Below are 18,065 nucleotides of genomic sequence, written 5' to 3'. Positions count from 1 at the left end.
CCGCGTTGGATGGACAAAAAAATAAAAAGTTGAGAAACACGGCTACAACTAGAGAAGCAGATCCAGACGTGATTAGCAATGACATGCGGAAGCAGGTAGAGAGAGTTACTAACGTATGATGGCGTTAGAAAAACAAAGTACTGAGCAGATTGTATTTTCTTTCGGGGGGGGAGAAGCAAAAGGGGTTTGGTACGAGCGGACAGTGTGAGTGCGCCCTATCTCAACATGCACCGCGCGTTACTTCTTCTACCGCGGAAAATAGAGTCGGCAGCTGCTCACCGTAGTTGGAGACCTGTTGTGGCTCAATATTGGTCCATATATAAGGAGCACTGTCGGCTTTTGAGACATGTGAAGGTTTTCAGGTGCTCCTATAGTGCGGAGAATACGGTATTTAAGATATCAGGTGAACGCACAGCAGAGTTTGCACTTTCGTGAACCGTATCCTGGAAAGCCGGCGCGTTGGTGACGTCTACGAAGACAGACAGGCGTGCTCATCTTCTGATAAAGGCAAAGGAGTCCATCGCTTATTTAAAGCGGGTTTTCCCCACGTTTAAAAACCTGCGTACAAACACTGACTTTGTCGTAAAAAGGGTGTGAACGGTCTGTACCTGCGGATGGTATCTGCAGCCTGTCGCCTGCGCTGCGCTCTCCTCCGGGCCAGGATCCCTCTCCACCACGCCTGGACGGCAATCGCTGCAACGTGCGTTAGACACATCAAATACATTTCCACTCACAGAGGAGCGGTCGTAGGTGTCAGACAGACTCTTAAATGACATTAGCAGGAGGTAAAGTCAAATACAGCTGCAACGAACAGTCGATTTTCATTAAAAAAGTGGCAGAAAATGCAGATTTCAGCCTCTCAAATGTGGAGATTTCCCACTTTTCTCTGTTTTATATCATGTTAAACTGGATATTTCCATTTAAAGACGTCACCTCGGACATTTTCCATAACGTTCAGACACTTTAACCCTCCTGTTCTCCTCCGGGTCAATTTGACCCCGTTCATAGTTTGACATCTCTAAACACGCGGTTGACGTCGTTTCTTTATATATTTCCTAATTTTATGACGACAACAGAGAAAACCATACACTGACATGATTCGATTTTTCATTGTCCTTGTCGCAGCGTTGTTCTTTTGGGTTAATTTGATCATTTCAAAAGATTTAAACATTATTATTATCATCTAATTTACAAATTAAACATTTAGAAATGTTTGAAATTGTTTGTTTTTCTTGAGGTCGAATTGACCCTGTACGTCACACGCGCTACCGTCCTTGATAATGGGCGTTACTTTCATTCCAAATATTATAAATAAAACTAAATAATACTAACAAATAATATACTTACTTTAAAACAAAAACATAAATATCCCTCAAGCCAATTTTTGATCAATTAATGTTTTTCCGTATATTTCAGTCGCGTTATTCTGGAGGTACGTACAAGAAGGTCTTTAATGTAAAACGCTATTTAGGTCGTCAACAAACACACACAGAATACCTGACGTTAACACTTGAGTAACATCTTTAATAAGGATTTTCTGGATGTTTAAGTTGCTGGGGTCAAATTGACCCCGAGGATAAAAGCTGTTGGTCACATTTGAGGGGAACAGGAGGATTAAACGCCACACGGTGAATGGATAATGTGGTGGTAAGTAAACGTTTCCTCACCTGCGGTTCTGAGTTTCTGGTATTTGGACTTCTGGCTGTAGCCTCTCCACCCGGCCTGCAGCTTGGTGGCTGTTTGCGGACAAAGAGAGATATGGTTCCTATCTTTAATACTGAATATTAATATATATATATTCATTCATTCATCTTCAACCGCTTGTCCCTGTCAGGGTCGCGGGGGGGGGGGGGGGGGGGGGGGGCTGGAGCCGATCCCAGCTGACATCGTGCGTGAGGCGGGGTCCACCCTGGACAGGACGCCAGTCTATCACAGGACACATAGAGACCAACAGAGACAGACGACCATTCACACCATAATGAAGATTAATAACCGTCAGCAGCGACAGAGGCTCTCACCGAGGCTGTGTTTCCTGGTCTCCAGCGCCTCCTCGGTGGCAAACAAGGTCTTTGGGAAACGGATGAAGATCTTGGATCTAAAAAGTTAAAACACGGATTCAATCGATGACCTTTTAAAGTGTAATTCATTCATTACAGCGTAAAATCATCCTACTGCACTTACATACTCTACATCAAGACAGTTTTTTTGTGTATGAACTATTAACGGAGGAATCCTGGAGAGTCGCTAACAGCCGGACGTGGCTAACAGTGGTTAGCTCTGGGCAGCACGGTGAAGGCATTCAAAGGTCTTTTTTAACCACTAATGCTGCTGAAAATAACAGCAAACCTCTGCAGCAGCATGAGAAGAGTCCCTACACACAAAACAAAGCACCAATGGGCTCCTTCCTTTGGGATGGACTTTGGTAATCCACTGTAATGGACTTTACTATGAGAGGAGCTGGTACAGGGGCCAGTAGGTAAGTCTTTAAAACACTCTTTTAATAAACTCTGGCTTCACTAACTACGTTGTTGCTGCTTTGTTGTGTGTGTAGGGACTCTTCTCATGCTGCTGCAGAGGTTTGCTGTTATTTTCAGCAGCATTAGTGGTTAAAAAAGACCTTTGAATGCCTTCACCATGCTGCCACGAGAAAGTTTAACATCTTAAAGCGTTATGAAAGGATAAAAAATGCCAGTTTAAAGAAATCTATTTGATTCTTAAGTGTGTGTGTGTGTGTGTGTGTGTGTGTGTGTGTATGTGTGTGTGTGTGTGTGTGTGTATGTGTGTGTGTGTGTGTGTGTGTGTGTGTGTGTGTGTGTGTGTGTGTGTGTGAGTGTGTGTGTGTGTGTGTGTGTGTGTGTGTGTGAGAGCGTGTGTGTTTCTCTGTGTCAGTGTGTGTGTGTGTGAGAGTGTGTCTGTGTGTGTGTGTGAGAGTGTGTCTGAGTGTGAGTGTGTGAGTGTGTGTGTGTGAGTGTGAGTGTAAGTGAGGGTGTGAGTGTGTGTGAGTGTGTGAGAGAGAGTGTGAGAGTGTGAGTGTGTGTGTGTGTATGTGTGAGAGAATGTGTGTGTGTGAGAGTGTGTGTGAGAGTGTATAGAAATCTGTTTGACTCTTAAGTGTGCCTGTGTGTGTGTGCATGTGTGTGTGCGTGCGTGCGTGCGTGTGTGTGTGTGTGTGTGTTGCTGACCTGCCCAGTTTGTACTCCTCAGGTTTGTATCCCAGGTGTTTGACCAGCGTGGCCACTCCGTCGGACAGCTTCCACTCCCAGTTAGGCCACGTGTCCGGACACAGGGACTTGTACCTGAACACACGCAGACACAAAGACCAACATGTGTTTCTGTAAATGTTGTTTTTATTCTGGAGACTTTGCAACAAACGTCTGTTTACTAAAACATCTCATCCCATCTTCAGCCTCTTATCCGGGGTCGGGTCGTGGGGGCAGCAGCTTTAGCAGGGGACCCCAAACTTCCCTTTCCCGGGCCACATTAACCAGCTCTAACTGGGGGATCCTGAGGCGTTCCCAGGCCAGTGTGGAGATCTAATCTCTCCACCTGGTCCTGGGTCTTCCCCGAGGCCTCCTCCCAGCTGGACGTGCCTGGAACACCTCCCTAGGGAGGCGCCCAGGGTTCATCCAGACCAGATGATCCTGAACCACCTCAACTGGCTCCTTTCAACGCAAAGGAGCAGCGGCTCTACTCCGAGTTCCTCACGGATGCTGAACTTCTCCCCCTCTCTCTAAGGGAGACTCCAGACCCCCTCCTGAGGAAACACATTTCACACGCTTGTACCCGTGACCTGGTTCTTTGGGTCATGACCCAGCTTTCATGACCACAGGTGAGGGTAAACATACTGTCTGTAAATTGTTTTCCATCTTTTAGACTCTTTAGAAAAGTTGAATCTATTTGTATCTTGCTTCTAAAGTTGTGTTTTTTGTAATTTACTTAAATCTAAACGTTAGGTGAGCATCTCTAACAAGCCCACATCTGTGCGGCTGTGGCTCAGTGGAAGAGTGGGTCGTCCTCCATTGGAGAGATCGGCAGTTCGATCCCCAGCTCCCCCGTTCTGCACGCCAAAGTGTCCTTGGGCAAGACACTTAACCCCGAATTGCTCCCCATGGGGGTGTAGATGTGGTGTGAATGGTTCGATTAGATTAGGACGAAGGGCCCAAATACTTGATGATATTCTTAAACGCTGCTTCCGCGGGATCATACCTAAGAAAATAAAAGGGGTAAGTGATCACCTCTGTAGGAAGATCTCGTAGCGCCGTCTGTACGCGAAGCCGGCTCTCCTCACCCTCAGGTTCTCCATCAGGCCCAGATACTTGACCTGGTGACGGATCAGCACCTCGTCGAACCGACCTGGGACGGGAGGAGGAGGGAGGAGAGACGGGAGGAGGAGGGAGGAGACGGGAGGAGGAGGGAGGAGAAGGGAGGAGGGGGAGGGAGGAGATGGGAGGAGGAGGGAGGAGAAGGGAGGAGGAGGGAGGAGAAGGGAGGAGGAGGGAGTAGTTGGGAGGAGACGGGAGGAGGAGAGAGAAGAAGGGAGGTAGGAGAAGGGAGTAGTCGGGAGGAGACGGGAGGAGACGGGAGGAGGAGACAGGAGACAGGAGACAGGAGGAGGAGACGGAAGGACGAGACAGGAGACAGGGGACGGGAGGAGATGGGGGAGGAGGAGGGAGGAGACGGGAGGAGAAGGGGGAGACGGGTTGAGGAGGGAGGTGACAGGCGACGGGAGGAGGAGGGAGGAGACGGGAGGAGAAAGGAGGGAGAAAAATGTAAAGTCTGTGGGACTAAAATGAACCGGAGCAAACCAGTAAATGCTAAACAACAGCAGTGGGAGTGACGGAGGACAAGAGCAACAGTGTGAAGCCAACAAAGGTCGACTGTGCGGGGAACAAAGGCCCGGCCCGATGCACTGACGATCCCGCGGAGAGCCGCAGAGCCGATGTACTGACGACCCCGCGGAGAGCCGCAGAGCCAATGTACTGACGACCCCGCGGAGGGCCGCAGAGCCACAGAGCCGCAGAGCCACAGAGCCGCAGAGCCGATACACTGACGACCCCGCGGAGAGCCGCAGAGCCAATGTACTGACGACCCCGCGGAGAGCCGCAGAGCCTCCGCAGCAGCTGAAAACAAACTGTTTGTGTTGGACTTAGTGAACGGGCTGGATTAAACGTGTTGTTTCAGGGGAATATGAGCTCGTTAAGCTGCTTCAGACGTGTTTTTACAGGAGCGGTGACGTAACGTTGGCATCAAAGCGCTGAAAACAACCAGCAAACAATGACTGGAACCGCTTCAGTGAAGTGTTTAGTCCTTAATTCATCCTCAAAACTGCATTTTCAGGATGAAAGGAGAGGAAGAATTCAACATAAGGGGTTTAAATTCAACATTCAGTTGTTGTTTTTATAATTTTATGAATGAAAACAGAAACAAACAATAGACGTAACCGACATCACAGCTCAAGGTCGACCACGGGAACAAACCTGCGTCTTAATAAACACAATAATAATAATAATAATGCGTGGTTAAAACAATAACAAATAAAGAATAAATAGCAATAAGGAGAATAAAGACAAACTCAATGGTCTCCGAGAGCAAGGGACAGAAAACAATCATTCAGTGTGTGTGTGTGTTAATCTGTCGGTCATTTTCTCACTTAATTAATTATTTGTTTGGTTTAAAAATAGTGAAAAATGTGGCTTTTTTTTATTAAAATGTAATTTTTAAAAATATCAGTCATGCAAACTTTTAAAAATAATTATAATATAATAAGTTAAATTAAAAAAAATGTGAATTTAGGTTGTTTTTGTTGTTTTTTTCTGCACATTCTGCTTTATTATTAAAAAATGTTTTCTTATTTATGAACTAATTCAATTTTTGTATAGTTTTGCATTTTTGTATTCTTATAGATACATATATATATATTTATATATATGTATCTATAAATATATATATTTATATGTCTGAAATAAAATTATATGATAAAAAATACAAATACTGTTTAAAATAATACAAATAATATTTTATTGTGTATAGTTTTGCATTTTTGCATTCTTTTATATATATTTATATATAAAAGAATGCATTTATATAATTAAAAATTATTACTAATATATATATAAATACAAATACTGCAAACAAGAAAAAGACTTAAATAAAATAAAATAAAAAGAGAGTAAGACGCAGCACAGAGAGCGTAATTTAAGGGAATCAAAAAAAAACACAAAGTGCAAAGAAATAAGGAATTTAGAGGCTGTTTAAGTTTTTATAAACCACATTTTATATCCAGTATTCTGATTTTCACTGTAATTATTAATTAATAATGTATTAATAATGTAACAGTGTTTTTCAGCACCTCAGTCGTCGTTTGGTAAATCAGACGCTGACGGTGCAGTGACGTACTGAACTCATGATTTTAGAGGAAAAACTTTCACGAAGGAGGAAAAATTCACATTAAAAAGCTGGAATCAGGATTTCCATTGCAAAAATGACTCAAACTGATCAATAAATGAGTTGTTTGGTCCAAAAAATGTGATTAAATATCCTAAAAATGTCTTTTTTTATCCACAACTTAAAGATTTTTAGTCAACTTTCACAGATAAACCAAAAAATATTCACATTAAAAAGCTGGAATCAGGATTTCTTTTTGCAAAAATGACTCAAATTCATTAACAAATTAGTTGTTTGGTCCAAAAAATGTGATTAAATATCCTAAAAATGTCTTTTTTTATCCACAACTAAAGATATTCACTTAACTTTCCCAGAGAAAACAGAAAATATTCACATTCAAGGAGCTGGAATCAGAGAAGTTTGGCTTTTTCATCGATTATTAGAATAGAAATTGGTTAATTTAATAGTTTCTGGCGTCTTAATTGAGTTTTTTGGGGGGTTGAATCCCACATAAGACCGTTTTTATGCTCATTACTCGTCTGTTTCAGCCCGACGACTCGATATCTGACAGGTGTAGCGCGACGCTTTGAGACAAAGACCAGACTTCGGACCTCCTACCTGCTTGTTTGGAGTCGTTGGGCTTGATGCAGCGGATGTACGACGGTTCCTTCGACATCAGGATCTCCATGAGCTTCGCCAGACTTGCTTTGAACTGGGTCGCCGCCTGGAAGGAGGGCGAGAGGAGCGGAGAGGAGAGGAGAGCTGGTTAGGGAAGAGGATGCAGAAGAGATGTGAAGGTGAGAGGAAGCTGCTCGGTGACCGGGACGACGAGGAGAAGAAGAAGAACAGGAGGACGAAGAAGAGTGTACGTGCGCGGAGTCGAAGCCCAAAGGCAGAGATGACGACCTGAGAAGAGCAGCGCGGAGGAGACTGAACACTGGACCCAGTGTTGGAGGACTGGGAATCTAACTCGCCAGCCTGTGACAGGACCCTGTTCAAGTGTGTGTGTGTGTGTGTGTGTGTGTGTGTGTGTGTGAGGGTGCATACAAGTGTCAGGGCATTCCTCTGTGAGTGGGACGCCGCAGAGAATCCCCGTCAGGCAACAACACTCGACCACGGAGAGAGAGAGAGAGAGAGACGGGGAACACACGGCTGTTTGTTTTTGCTGTGGGAACGAACTGAGCTGACGAGCCTCCTGTTAGAAGACGCGTTTACGGGGAATTGACTGTTCGCAAACAACAAACGTGTGTTTCCTCTCAATCCGATGTCTAATATCAAGCCCGCCATCCCAACGAAATCGTCCTGGTAATGGCAACTTCTCCTGAGTTGCGTCCCCATGTCCAGCTGCCGTTAACACGCAGGAGTTTGTGGTGATCGGCACAGACGCAGTGTAACGGGTTGTAAAGTACATAGTGCGCGTTGTTAACATGGTTGACTCTGTAACTCTTTTCGTGGTGCGGTGTTGCTTCCGTGTTGCCTGTGAACTGTTTAGCTCCTGCCCGTGTTCCCCCTTCACACGACCCTGTGCTCCCCGTGACCGCCAACGCCAAACCTCCAGTCCTATTCAGGAACCCGTTACCACAAACGAAACGATCAGGCGGTTTCAAAACAACCAAAACCAAGGGACACCTCCTAAGGGCGCACTCACACTGTCCATCCGTCCCGTGCCCCGTGCTTTAGGGTCCTTGTCCCCCCTCCAGGCCCGTTTGTACTCACACTACCTGGGCCTCGGAGAATGCTTCTTGCTGCCTATACGTCATCACGGCGTAACACGTCACACGCATTGATGACGTCATGGTGATGCGTGGCTTTGTTTCCAGATCTTTCCGTAGACCTCGGAGTTTTTGTGCGTCTTGTCGACTGTTTTTGAATCTTTTCATCGACCAAATCTGCAGTAAACACTCCACCTCCGCATCACACCAACGTGAACCTTCCACCGCCATTGTTTGAAATGTCCGCGCATGGTCCCTCCTTCTTTTTTCTACGTCCCAACAGGCGCACAGGAAATGACCTCAGAGCCGCCGTAGGCCTCGTGCTCGTACACGTGCGCACGCTCGTGCTCGTACACGTGCAAACGTGCTTTACAGAAGCCCACCTCTCCCAACAGGCCGTGGACGGCAAGCATGCTGCTCCTAGGTTGCACTCACACTGGTCAAAGGAACCAGACTTTAGCCGTGAAACCTGTTTGGGCACGGTACGGACGGACAGTGTGAGTGCGCCCTCAGTGACTGTGTCTATATATATAAAATCTAGACCTTTAAAATGTGCCTGTCCCCCTTTTTCAGGTAGATTTCCAATAAAACCCCCACTCTCTTCTATCCTAGAGTATACGGTACGTTGGGACGCGTGAGATTATGATTCAAACGACAACAACAAGGAGGCGTCTCACCGTCTCTGGACGCTTCTTGTCGCTCAGCTCCTCTCTGTCGAAGCACTGGTTCAGGATCTTGTTCTCCGACATGCACATGACCTGCAGACGGACACACAGGGGGGGGTCATTTAGATTTAAACACCCTGTGACTGTCACAGTCTTATAACGCTCGCTGTGTTCTCGCTCATTTCCCAACTCACCTCCTTTAAGTTCCTGAAGAGCAGGTCGTTGTTCTTGTCCAGGAATCCTGAGGGAGAGACGACGGGATCAGATGTTTGATGCATGTACGGATTACTCTTTTACATTTAGTCTTAGCCACATTTTAGTCCCATCTCATCTCATCTCATCTTCAGCCTCTTATCCGGGGTCAGGTCTCGGGGGCAGCAGCTTTAACAGGGAACCCCAAACTTCCCTTTCCCGGGCCACATTAACCAGCTCTAACTGGGGGATCCTGAGGCGTTCCCAGGCCAGTGTGGAGATCTAATCTCTCCACCTGGTCCTGGGTCTTCCCCGAGGCCTCCTCCCAGCTGGACGTGCCTGGAACACCTCCCTAGGGAGGCGCCCAGGGTTCATCCTTACCAGATGATCCTGAACCACCTCAACTGGCTCCTTTCAACGCAAAGGAGCAGCGGCTCTACTCCGAGTTCCTCACGGATGCTGAACTTCTCCCCCTACATTTAGTAAAAATGTTTTCTCTATGGATTCTGTCAGAGAGAAAGTCTTATTCCTGAGTCAAATGTCCCATCAGATTAAATTAAACAGTTTAATAGTCTAGCCCAGGGGTGTCAAACTCAAATTCACAGTGAGCCAAGTTTAAAAACTGGGACAAGGTTTCGGGCCAGAGTGCCTCTTCAAGAGCCTCCATGCTGGAAAATATGTGTAAACTATGTATTGACAGAATATCAACTGTGTTTTTACAGAGGGTCATATTCAGACGGGACTAGTTTGACCTGAGGGAGTTTTTTTTCCGGAATAATCGCTGACGTGGTTTCATTCAGACGGGACTAAAACCCCTGGTAAAAATGACCTTACCCCACGTCCCCACGTTAAATGAATCCCGTCCGAATATGTTTTTTTTGTGACTTTTGATGGCAGAAAATCCCACTTTACACTACTACACTGTCAGACGTCTGCAGTAGCACTGAGAAGGAGTAGCGGAGCGGAGACCGAGGCTAAGGCTGCTCCGCTGGAGGGTTAGAGCAGATGGCGCTGGAAATAAAGCAACTTTTTTCGGGTGCTGCTGGGACGTTTCTTTCTCTCTTTCTATGATAGAGCTCCACCTATTGAGCCTCTCGTCAAGTGCAGACCAGATTTTATGGCGCATGTGTCACTCCCCAAAGCTCAGACATGTTTTGTTTTTTTGGTGACTCAGCCTTTTTCTCTTAGTCTTGGCGGAGACCAGGAAGTGCTGACCAATCAGAGCAGACTGGGCTTTTCAGGGGGGGCTCTTTTAAGAGGAAGGCGCTGCAACGGAGGGTCTCAGACCGAGGGTGCAGCAGCTTAACATTTAAGCGTGTGAACAAGTTCTAATAGAAACAATAAAATACACGCTTGAACCTGGGAAAGAGTAATATAGGACCCCTTTAATGAGGAGTATTTGGTGCTGGGAATTAGTTTTGCCTGATTTCAGCGCCAAAGGTGGTCACACTGGTCTTGCTCACACACACACACACACACACACACACACACACACACACACACACACACACACACACACACACACACACCGTTGACATTGTAGTTGACTTCTCCGGCGTAATGCAGCAGTCTGAATTCGTCCCGGCCCATTACTTTGCGGGTCTTTGCATCGGCCAGCTTGTGACTGCAGGGAAACACACACACACACACACACATCATGGAAACATCAGTAAACACACACACACACACACAGAGCATGGAAACATCAGTAAACACACACATCAGTAAATATTCAGTACTTCACATTCTGGTACCACGGGTATGTTTGTGGCATCGCAGTCGTTATAGAGACAAGAGTAGAAATCACACTTACGTCACAAAGTGCGCGTGTCCTCCCACTGTGTCCTCCAGCTTCTCCAGGAAGGTGAGATCGCTGGCGTCTCCGGGTCTCAGACACTCCTCGTCCTGTGACGGCAGGACAAAATGGGGGTCGTATCAGTCACCGTCTTACAAAAGCAGAAATGAAACCTCCTTTTACGTGACACTACGTGGAGGTGGATGTATTCATGGCTGATGTTGAACTTGACACCTCACCTCGCTCTTACTTTACACTTTGACAAAAAGGCCCAAACGCTGGATTCGTTTAATAAGTGAGTTTTCTTTTTTAAATCAAATATGGAGCCCCCTTTTCTCTGAACGATGTCCGACGAATCAGGTCCGAGGATTCCCTTTCACACATGCAGCACACAACAGAAGATTCCCCGTGTCATGATCTCATCTCATCTCATCTTCAGCCTCTTATCCGAGGTCGGGTCGCGGGGGCAGCAGCTTTAGCAGGGGACCCCAAACTTCCCTTTCCCGGGCCACATCAACCAGCTCTAACTGGGGGATCCTGAGGCGTTCCCAGGCCAGTGTGGAGATCTAATCTCTCCACCTGGTCCTGGGTCTTCCCCGAGGCGTCCTCCCAGCTGGACGTGCCTGGAACACCTCCCTAGGGAGGCGCCCAGGGTTCATCCTTACTAGATGATCCTGAACCACCTCAACTGGCTCCATTCAACACAAAGGAGCAGCGGCTCTACTCCGAGTTCCTCACGGATGCTGAACTTCTCCCCTCTCTCTAAGGGAGACTCCAGCCCCCCTCCTGAGGAAACACATTTCAGACGCTTGTACCCATGACCTGGTTCTTTGGGTCCTGACCCAGCTTTCATGACCACAGGTGAGGGTAGGAACCAGGACTGACCTGTAGATCCAGAGCTTTGCCTTCCTCAGCTCTCTTTTTCGTCACAACACAGCTTACTGTTTTTACCATCGTAGTTTAGATTGTAACTACGTTCATGAGTGTGATTATGTAGCAGGCTGATTAGTGAAACAAAAATATTACAGGAAAGTCAAAACTTAGTGATTACGTCTCAGGGATCGAGCTCCCTCCCATGGAGCGTGTTCTCGTCAGCGCGTGTGCAACAGATTTCCGTGAACGCGGCCCTCTCTTCAGCATCGATCAACGGAATGGAGAACACGGAGGTAGGCTGACTTGCAATGGGATTAAAAATATTTATTATACATATGTATTAACCTTGCTCCACGGTGATATAGTGGTTAGCACTGTCGCCTCACAGCGAGAAGGTTCCTGGTTCGAATCCCGGCTGGGGCCCTTCTGTGTGGAGTTTGCATGTTGTCCCCGTGTCTGCGTGGGTTTTCTCCGGGTTCTCCGGTTTCCTCCCACAGTCCAAAGACGTGCAGGTGTTCGGTTCATTGATGACTCTAAAATTGCCCGTAGGTGTGAATGGTTGTCTGTCTCCGTTCGTCTCTATGTGCCCTGCGATGGACTGGCGTCCTGTCCAGGGTGTCCGAGACTGCGACCCAGACAGGGATAAGCGGTTGAAGATGAATGAATGAATGAATGATATGTATTAAGCAGCTAGTTTCTACACTAGCTACCGTATGGATACGTTACTCCTTTCAATGTCAGCGCTAGAAGCTCCTGACCAGGTTTACTCAGGGGGGATCTGGGGCAGATGCACGACCTGTGATTGACAGTCTGGGATTGACAGCCAGCTCTCACGCAGCCCTGCGCGCGGTGGATTTTTGTAAAACAAACAACAGGTTCTAGGTGGACGTAGAGGCGCGTGTATATGTTGTTCTACCGGAGCACAGTGTCGGTTTCAGTGAATATGATCGTATGTATGCATCTTATCTGTTTGGACATTCATTCGCGTGCAGAGGGAGACCACCAGCGGTCTGGATGCTTTCAGGTTTGCGGTGTGCGCGTGAAACCTCAGTGTCTCCTCACCAGAATGGAGATGATGCCCTTGAACTTCTCCTCCACCAGGTCACAGATGATCTTGTTGTTGAAGTACTGCACCGGCTCCCACTGCGAAAGACACAAGCACCATTTCAGCACGACGCCGTGAGGAAATGAACCATATCGCGGGCATTGAGTGGCGTTCACTGTCTGAACTTTGATGTGAAATAAAGGAAAAAGAAACAACCATCTTGCCTAATGAGTCCAAACACACAAATACAACAGTTTGAGGCTATTAAACGGCTATAAAGTCTGCAGAATCCCAGGAATCCTGGCGCGCGGACTCGCCGCTCACCCACTCGTATGTACACACACACATGAACACACAGCTCCACATGCTGACTGCAGCACTGTGAGGTTCGTGTTTTGCGATCACAGCCCCGTAATTTCCACAGAGATGACAAGGGGAGCGCGGTGGCGGCCCACGCTGCTGGTGTCAGATGATAATGGCGCCCTTTGAGAGGTGAGTCCAAGTTTCTCCCACAAACCTGCTCTCAGACCGACCAGTGCATCGGTATTAAGACTCAACAACAACCGGCTGCTGTTGCAAAAACGATGTTAAACGAGAATATAAAAGAAAATTTAAACTCTTGAATTAGAACGTCTGATGGGTCAGTGGAAAATGAAAAGACGCCATCCTCAAAGCGATTTCAGTCAAAAGCAACTGGACTTGGTTATTTGTCAAGGAAGACGTTTCACCTCTCATCCAAGAGGCTTCATCAGGTCATGTACGCTTCTGACCAGGCTGGGACTGGACCAGGACCAGGACCAGGACCAGGACCAGGACCAGGACCAGGCTGGGACTGGTCCAACTAACTGATGTGGAGATCCAGGTATTTAACCTCTCACAAGGGCGATGATGTTACTGAGGGAGCACTCACACTGTCCTTCCACACCGGGCAAAAACAGGTTTTTTGGGTCAAGCCTAGTGCGTTTGACCAGTGTGAGTGCAACCGCTCCGCGCATAACTGCGGCCAGCTGGCCGTCCACGGCCCGTCTGAGAGAGGTGGGCTTTTGTAGAGCACGTTTGCACGTGTACAACACGAGCGTACGCACGTGTACGAGAAACAAGCACAAGGCCTATGGCGGTTCTGACGTAATTTCCTGTGCGCCTGTTGGGACATAGAAAAAAGAAGGAGGGACCATGCGCGGACATTTAACAACAACAACAATGGCGGCGAAAGGTTCACGGATGCGGAGGTGGAGTGTTTACTGCAGATTTGGTCGATGAAAAGATTCAAAAACAGTCAACAAGACGCACAAAAACTCAGAGGTCTACGGAAAGATTTGGAAACAAAGCCACGCATCGTGATGACGTCATCAATGCGTGTGACGTGTTACGGCGTGATGACGTATAGGCAGCAAGAAGCATTCGCCGAGGCCCAGGTAGTGTGAGTACAAACGGGCCTGGAGGGGGGGACAAGGACCCTAAAGCACGGGGCACGGGACGGAAGCACAGTGGGAGTGCGCCCTGAAACCTTTTGTGCTCCAAGTGCCAACGATCGCCGTTAGAGTGACATTCATTGGTGGGAAGTTGGTTTGGACTTTGACAGTGCTCCGTTGAGTCTAAACGACCGTCGTTGGAGTCACAGGAGGACATTTGTGAACAGTTGTTCTTTGAGGTTAGATTGTCGGATCTCCTGGGAAGGGATGAAAGGGCAGCATTGTGAACTGGAGATACCAAGTCCAGTTGCTTTTGACTGAAACTGCTTTGAGGAGAACGACGACCTGGACAAATGCGAACATTCACAGGCTTAAAAGACGCCATAACTCGAACAATAGCAGAGTTCATTCCTAATGAGGCGGCATCTTCTAAAAAATGTTTGCACTTAGCGTAAATCACTGTAAGTGAAACAGCGGCAGAGCGGTAAATCGAATTACCAATTTGCCATTTTGAAAAACACACAACTGCGACCGCAATCACATTAGGAGACCAAAGAGAGGAAGAGGGCTGATAATGAAACATGTGAGAAGCACGACGAAGGACAAAGAGATTAACAACGAGACCAGAGGAACAAAGTCACATTCAAACAAGAGGAAATCAACACAAATCAATATACAGATCTCAAGCGTCAATGCAGCGTTAAAGGGACAGTTCTGATGTTTTAAAGTGTGGTTGTTCGAGGTGCTTATCTATCGTCAGTGTGTGTCTTTATCAGTCTATGTATATAGTTAGAAAATTTTCAAAACTCTCATCAAAGCCGCCAGACTCCATTGACGAAACCAGAACAGAGGAGCTGCCGGTCTACTGCTGCCTCGATCTGTTCGTTTTATCTGGGTTAAAAACAGGATACACAGCAAGTAAGGGCGCACTCAAACTGTCCTTCCGCACCGGGCCAAAACAGGTTTTACGGGTAAAGCCTAGTGCGTTTGAAAAGTGTGAGTGCAACTGTACCGCGCCTAGGAGGGGTACGGGAAGTAAGAAAACCTGTAGTACTAGATACTAAGGGCGCACTCACACTGTTCCTCCCTCCCGTGCCCCGTGCTTTAGGGTCCTTGTCCCCCCCTCCAGGCCCGTTTGTACTCACTCTACCTGGGCCTCGGCGAATGCTTCTTGCTGCCTATACGTCATCACGCCGTAACACGTCACACGCATTGATGACCTCATGGCGATGCGTGGCTTTGTTTACAAATCTTTCCGTAGACCTCGGAGTTTTTGTGCGTCTTGTCGACTGTTTTTGAATCTTTTCATCGACCAAATCTGCAGTAAACACTCCACCTCCACATCACACCAACGTGAACCTTTCACCGCCATTGTTTTAAATGTCTGCGCATGGTCCCTCCTTCTTTTTTCTACGTCCCAACAGGCGCACAGGAAATGACCTCAGAACCGCCGTAGGCATCATGCTCGTACACGTGCGCACGCTCGTGCTCGTACATGTGCAAACGCCCTCTACAAAAGCCACCAGTCATCAATGCGTGTGACGTGTTACGGCGTGATGACGTATAGGCAGCAAGAGTACAAACGGGCCTGGGGCGCGGGGGGAGAGGGAGGTGGTAGTTCTTCTTCTTCTTCTTCTAATTAAATGAAAGTTCTGTCCCTCTGTGCAAACTTAAACAGAGCTGTATGAGGGCGACGTAAAGCTGTGAAAATATTCTACATGGTAAATTTCTTGTGTGTTTCTCTAATCTTGAGGCGTGCCGAACGCCATTTACTGCGGGTTACACACTCACAAAGGGTAAATTCTTCATACAACCACACTTCTAAAAGTCAGAGCTGTCCCTTTGAACTGGAAGTCTAGCGAAAATGTATCCCGTGGTCTTTTGGGCATGAAAATACATCAAATTGAGAGGTTTTTGTTCATTTATCAACCATGTGTAGAGAATAATGCCCAGAGAGACGCTAAAAGCCCCAAAGAGCTAACACTGATTAGCTCGGGGCGCTGAACGCATCCAAAAACGGCATTTTTCAACCACTAATATGATCAAAACAACACCAAACCTGTGCAGTAGCATAAGAAGAGTCCCTACACATAAATGAAGTACCAACAACGTATCTTCAGCCTCTTATCCGGGGTCGGGTCGCGGGGGCAGCAGCTTTAGCAGGGGACCCCAAACTTCCCTTTCTCGGGCCACATTAACCAGCTCTAACTGGGGGATCCTGAGGCGTTCCCAGGCCAGTGTGGAGATCTAATCTCTCCACCTGGTCCTGGGTCTTCCCCGAGGCCTCCTCCCAGCTGGACGTGCCTGGAACACCTCCCTAGGGAGGCGCCCAGGGTTGATCCTTACCAGATGATCCTGAACCACCTCAACTGGCTCCTTTCAACACAAAGGAGCAGCGGCTCTACTCCGAGTTCCTCACGGATGCTGAACTTGTGTTTTTTGTAATTTACTTAAATCTAAACGTTAGGTGAGCATCTCTTACAACCCAACATCTGTGCGGCTGTGGCTCAGAGAAAGAGTGGGTCGTCCTCCATTCGAGAGATCGGCAGTTCAATCCCCAGCCCCCCCGTTCTGCACGCCAAAGTGTCCTTGGGCAAGACACTGAACCCCGAATTGCTCCCCATAGGTGTGTAGAGACTCCAGCCCCCCTCCTGAGGAAACACATTTCGGCCGCTTGTACCCGTGACCTCGTTCTTTGGGTCCTGACTAGTATCGGTGGTTGAAAGATGCCGTTTTTGGATGCGTTCAGCGCGCCGCCCTGAGCTAACCACTGTTAGCGTCGTACACTTTAACATCTGAAATAACCAGAAGAGGAAGAAGGCGGTGGCGGGGTAAGGCAGCCGACACTGACCGTGATGCCTTCAGCCTCGTACTCCTCCTGCTCCGACTTGAGCGTGAGCTCGATGAAGAGCTGCTGCAGCTTCTCGTTACAGTAGTTGATGCAGAACTGCTCAAAGCTGCAACACAACAACAACAACAACATCAACAACAACAACAACAGCGTCTGAATGAAAACACGTCCAAGACCAAAGTCCCAAACTGTAATTAATGCAGTTTAATGAAACTATTTAACATAAACTATGCAAGTTCACTTGTTTCTGAGTGTTTGATCGATGCAAACCTGTTTCTGTTTGAAGTTTACAAACACACACTTTGATCGTTTATCTTATATTTATCTTCACTGAGATGATAAAACCATAAAAACCATTAAAAAAGACAAAAAAACGACTTAATTAACATTTAGAGACCAACGCTGATGATAAAATTTAGATTTAAAAGTTATAACAAGAGTAATATTAGTTAAATAAAGTGAAATAAAACAAATTAAATAATTAAATAATAAAAAGGCAAACCTAGAATAAAAAAGAAGACAATAAAATAGATTTAAAATTATAAAAAGAGTAAAAGTGATAAAATAAAGTGAAATAAAAACAAATAAAATAATTAGATAATAAAAAAATAATAATTAAATATAGTGAAATAAAAAGAAATTAAAGAATTAGAAAAAACCTAGATAATTAAAAAAAATAGATTTCAAAGCTATAAAAAGAGTAAAATATAATTAAATCAAAACAAATAAAAATAATTAAATAATAAAAAGGCAAACCATGATTAAAAAAAGACAATAAAATAGATTTAAATGTGATAAAAAAACATTTCACAACATAAAAACAACAATATAACTTAATAAAATAATGTAAATAAACTGTTTTTAATGAGATTTCTGGCCGAAAAGGGAGATTTTAAGCTTAAATATGTTTTATTTTTAATCAAATTCAGTGTTTTTTGTTGCATTACCTTGAGATTTAGTGGAGATGTGCACGTAAAATAAGTAACTGTTCACTTTCCAAGATGTAATAATAATAATAATAATAATAACAATAATAATAATAATAATAATATCTAACCTGTTGTGTTGGAAGACCTCGAAGCCGTAGATGTCCAGCAGACCGATGACGGAGTAATTCTTGTACGAGTCGTCCTGTT

General features: G+C 46.2%; 1 protein-coding gene across 3 annotated transcripts in view; it reads right to left on the bottom strand.

Annotated features, from left to right (window-relative positions):
* Positions 1-18,065, bottom strand: part of LOC310947181 (unconventional myosin-Ic-like) — a 103,577-nt gene that overhangs the window by 9,205 nt on the left and 76,307 nt on the right. For all 3 annotated transcript variants that reach the window (XM_083913901.1, XM_083913903.1, XM_083913902.1), the window contains exons 11-23: positions 17,987-18,060; positions 16,930-17,035; positions 12,684-12,764; positions 10,767-10,858; positions 10,483-10,577; positions 8,956-9,002; positions 8,774-8,854; positions 7,003-7,108; positions 4,236-4,353; positions 3,183-3,296; positions 2,019-2,095; positions 1,668-1,736; positions 609-693 (exon numbers count right to left, since the gene is read on the bottom strand). In XM_083913901.1, the coding sequence (XP_083770027.1) occupies positions 609-693; positions 1,668-1,736; positions 2,019-2,095; positions 3,183-3,296; positions 4,236-4,353; positions 7,003-7,108; positions 8,774-8,854; positions 8,956-9,002; positions 10,483-10,577; positions 10,767-10,858; positions 12,684-12,764; positions 16,930-17,035; positions 17,987-18,060 (1,145 nt within the window). The remainder of the gene's footprint in view (positions 1-608; positions 694-1,667; positions 1,737-2,018; positions 2,096-3,182; positions 3,297-4,235; positions 4,354-7,002; positions 7,109-8,773; positions 8,855-8,955; positions 9,003-10,482; positions 10,578-10,766; positions 10,859-12,683; positions 12,765-16,929; positions 17,036-17,986; positions 18,061-18,065) is intronic.

The sequence above is a fragment of the Echiichthys vipera genome (genome assembly GCF_963691815.1).
Source record: "Echiichthys vipera genome assembly, chromosome: 5".
In the NCBI taxonomy this organism is placed as follows: Eukaryota; Metazoa; Chordata; class Actinopteri; order Perciformes; family Trachinidae; genus Echiichthys; species Echiichthys vipera.
This window is presented reverse-complemented; position numbering and strand designations above follow the sequence as displayed.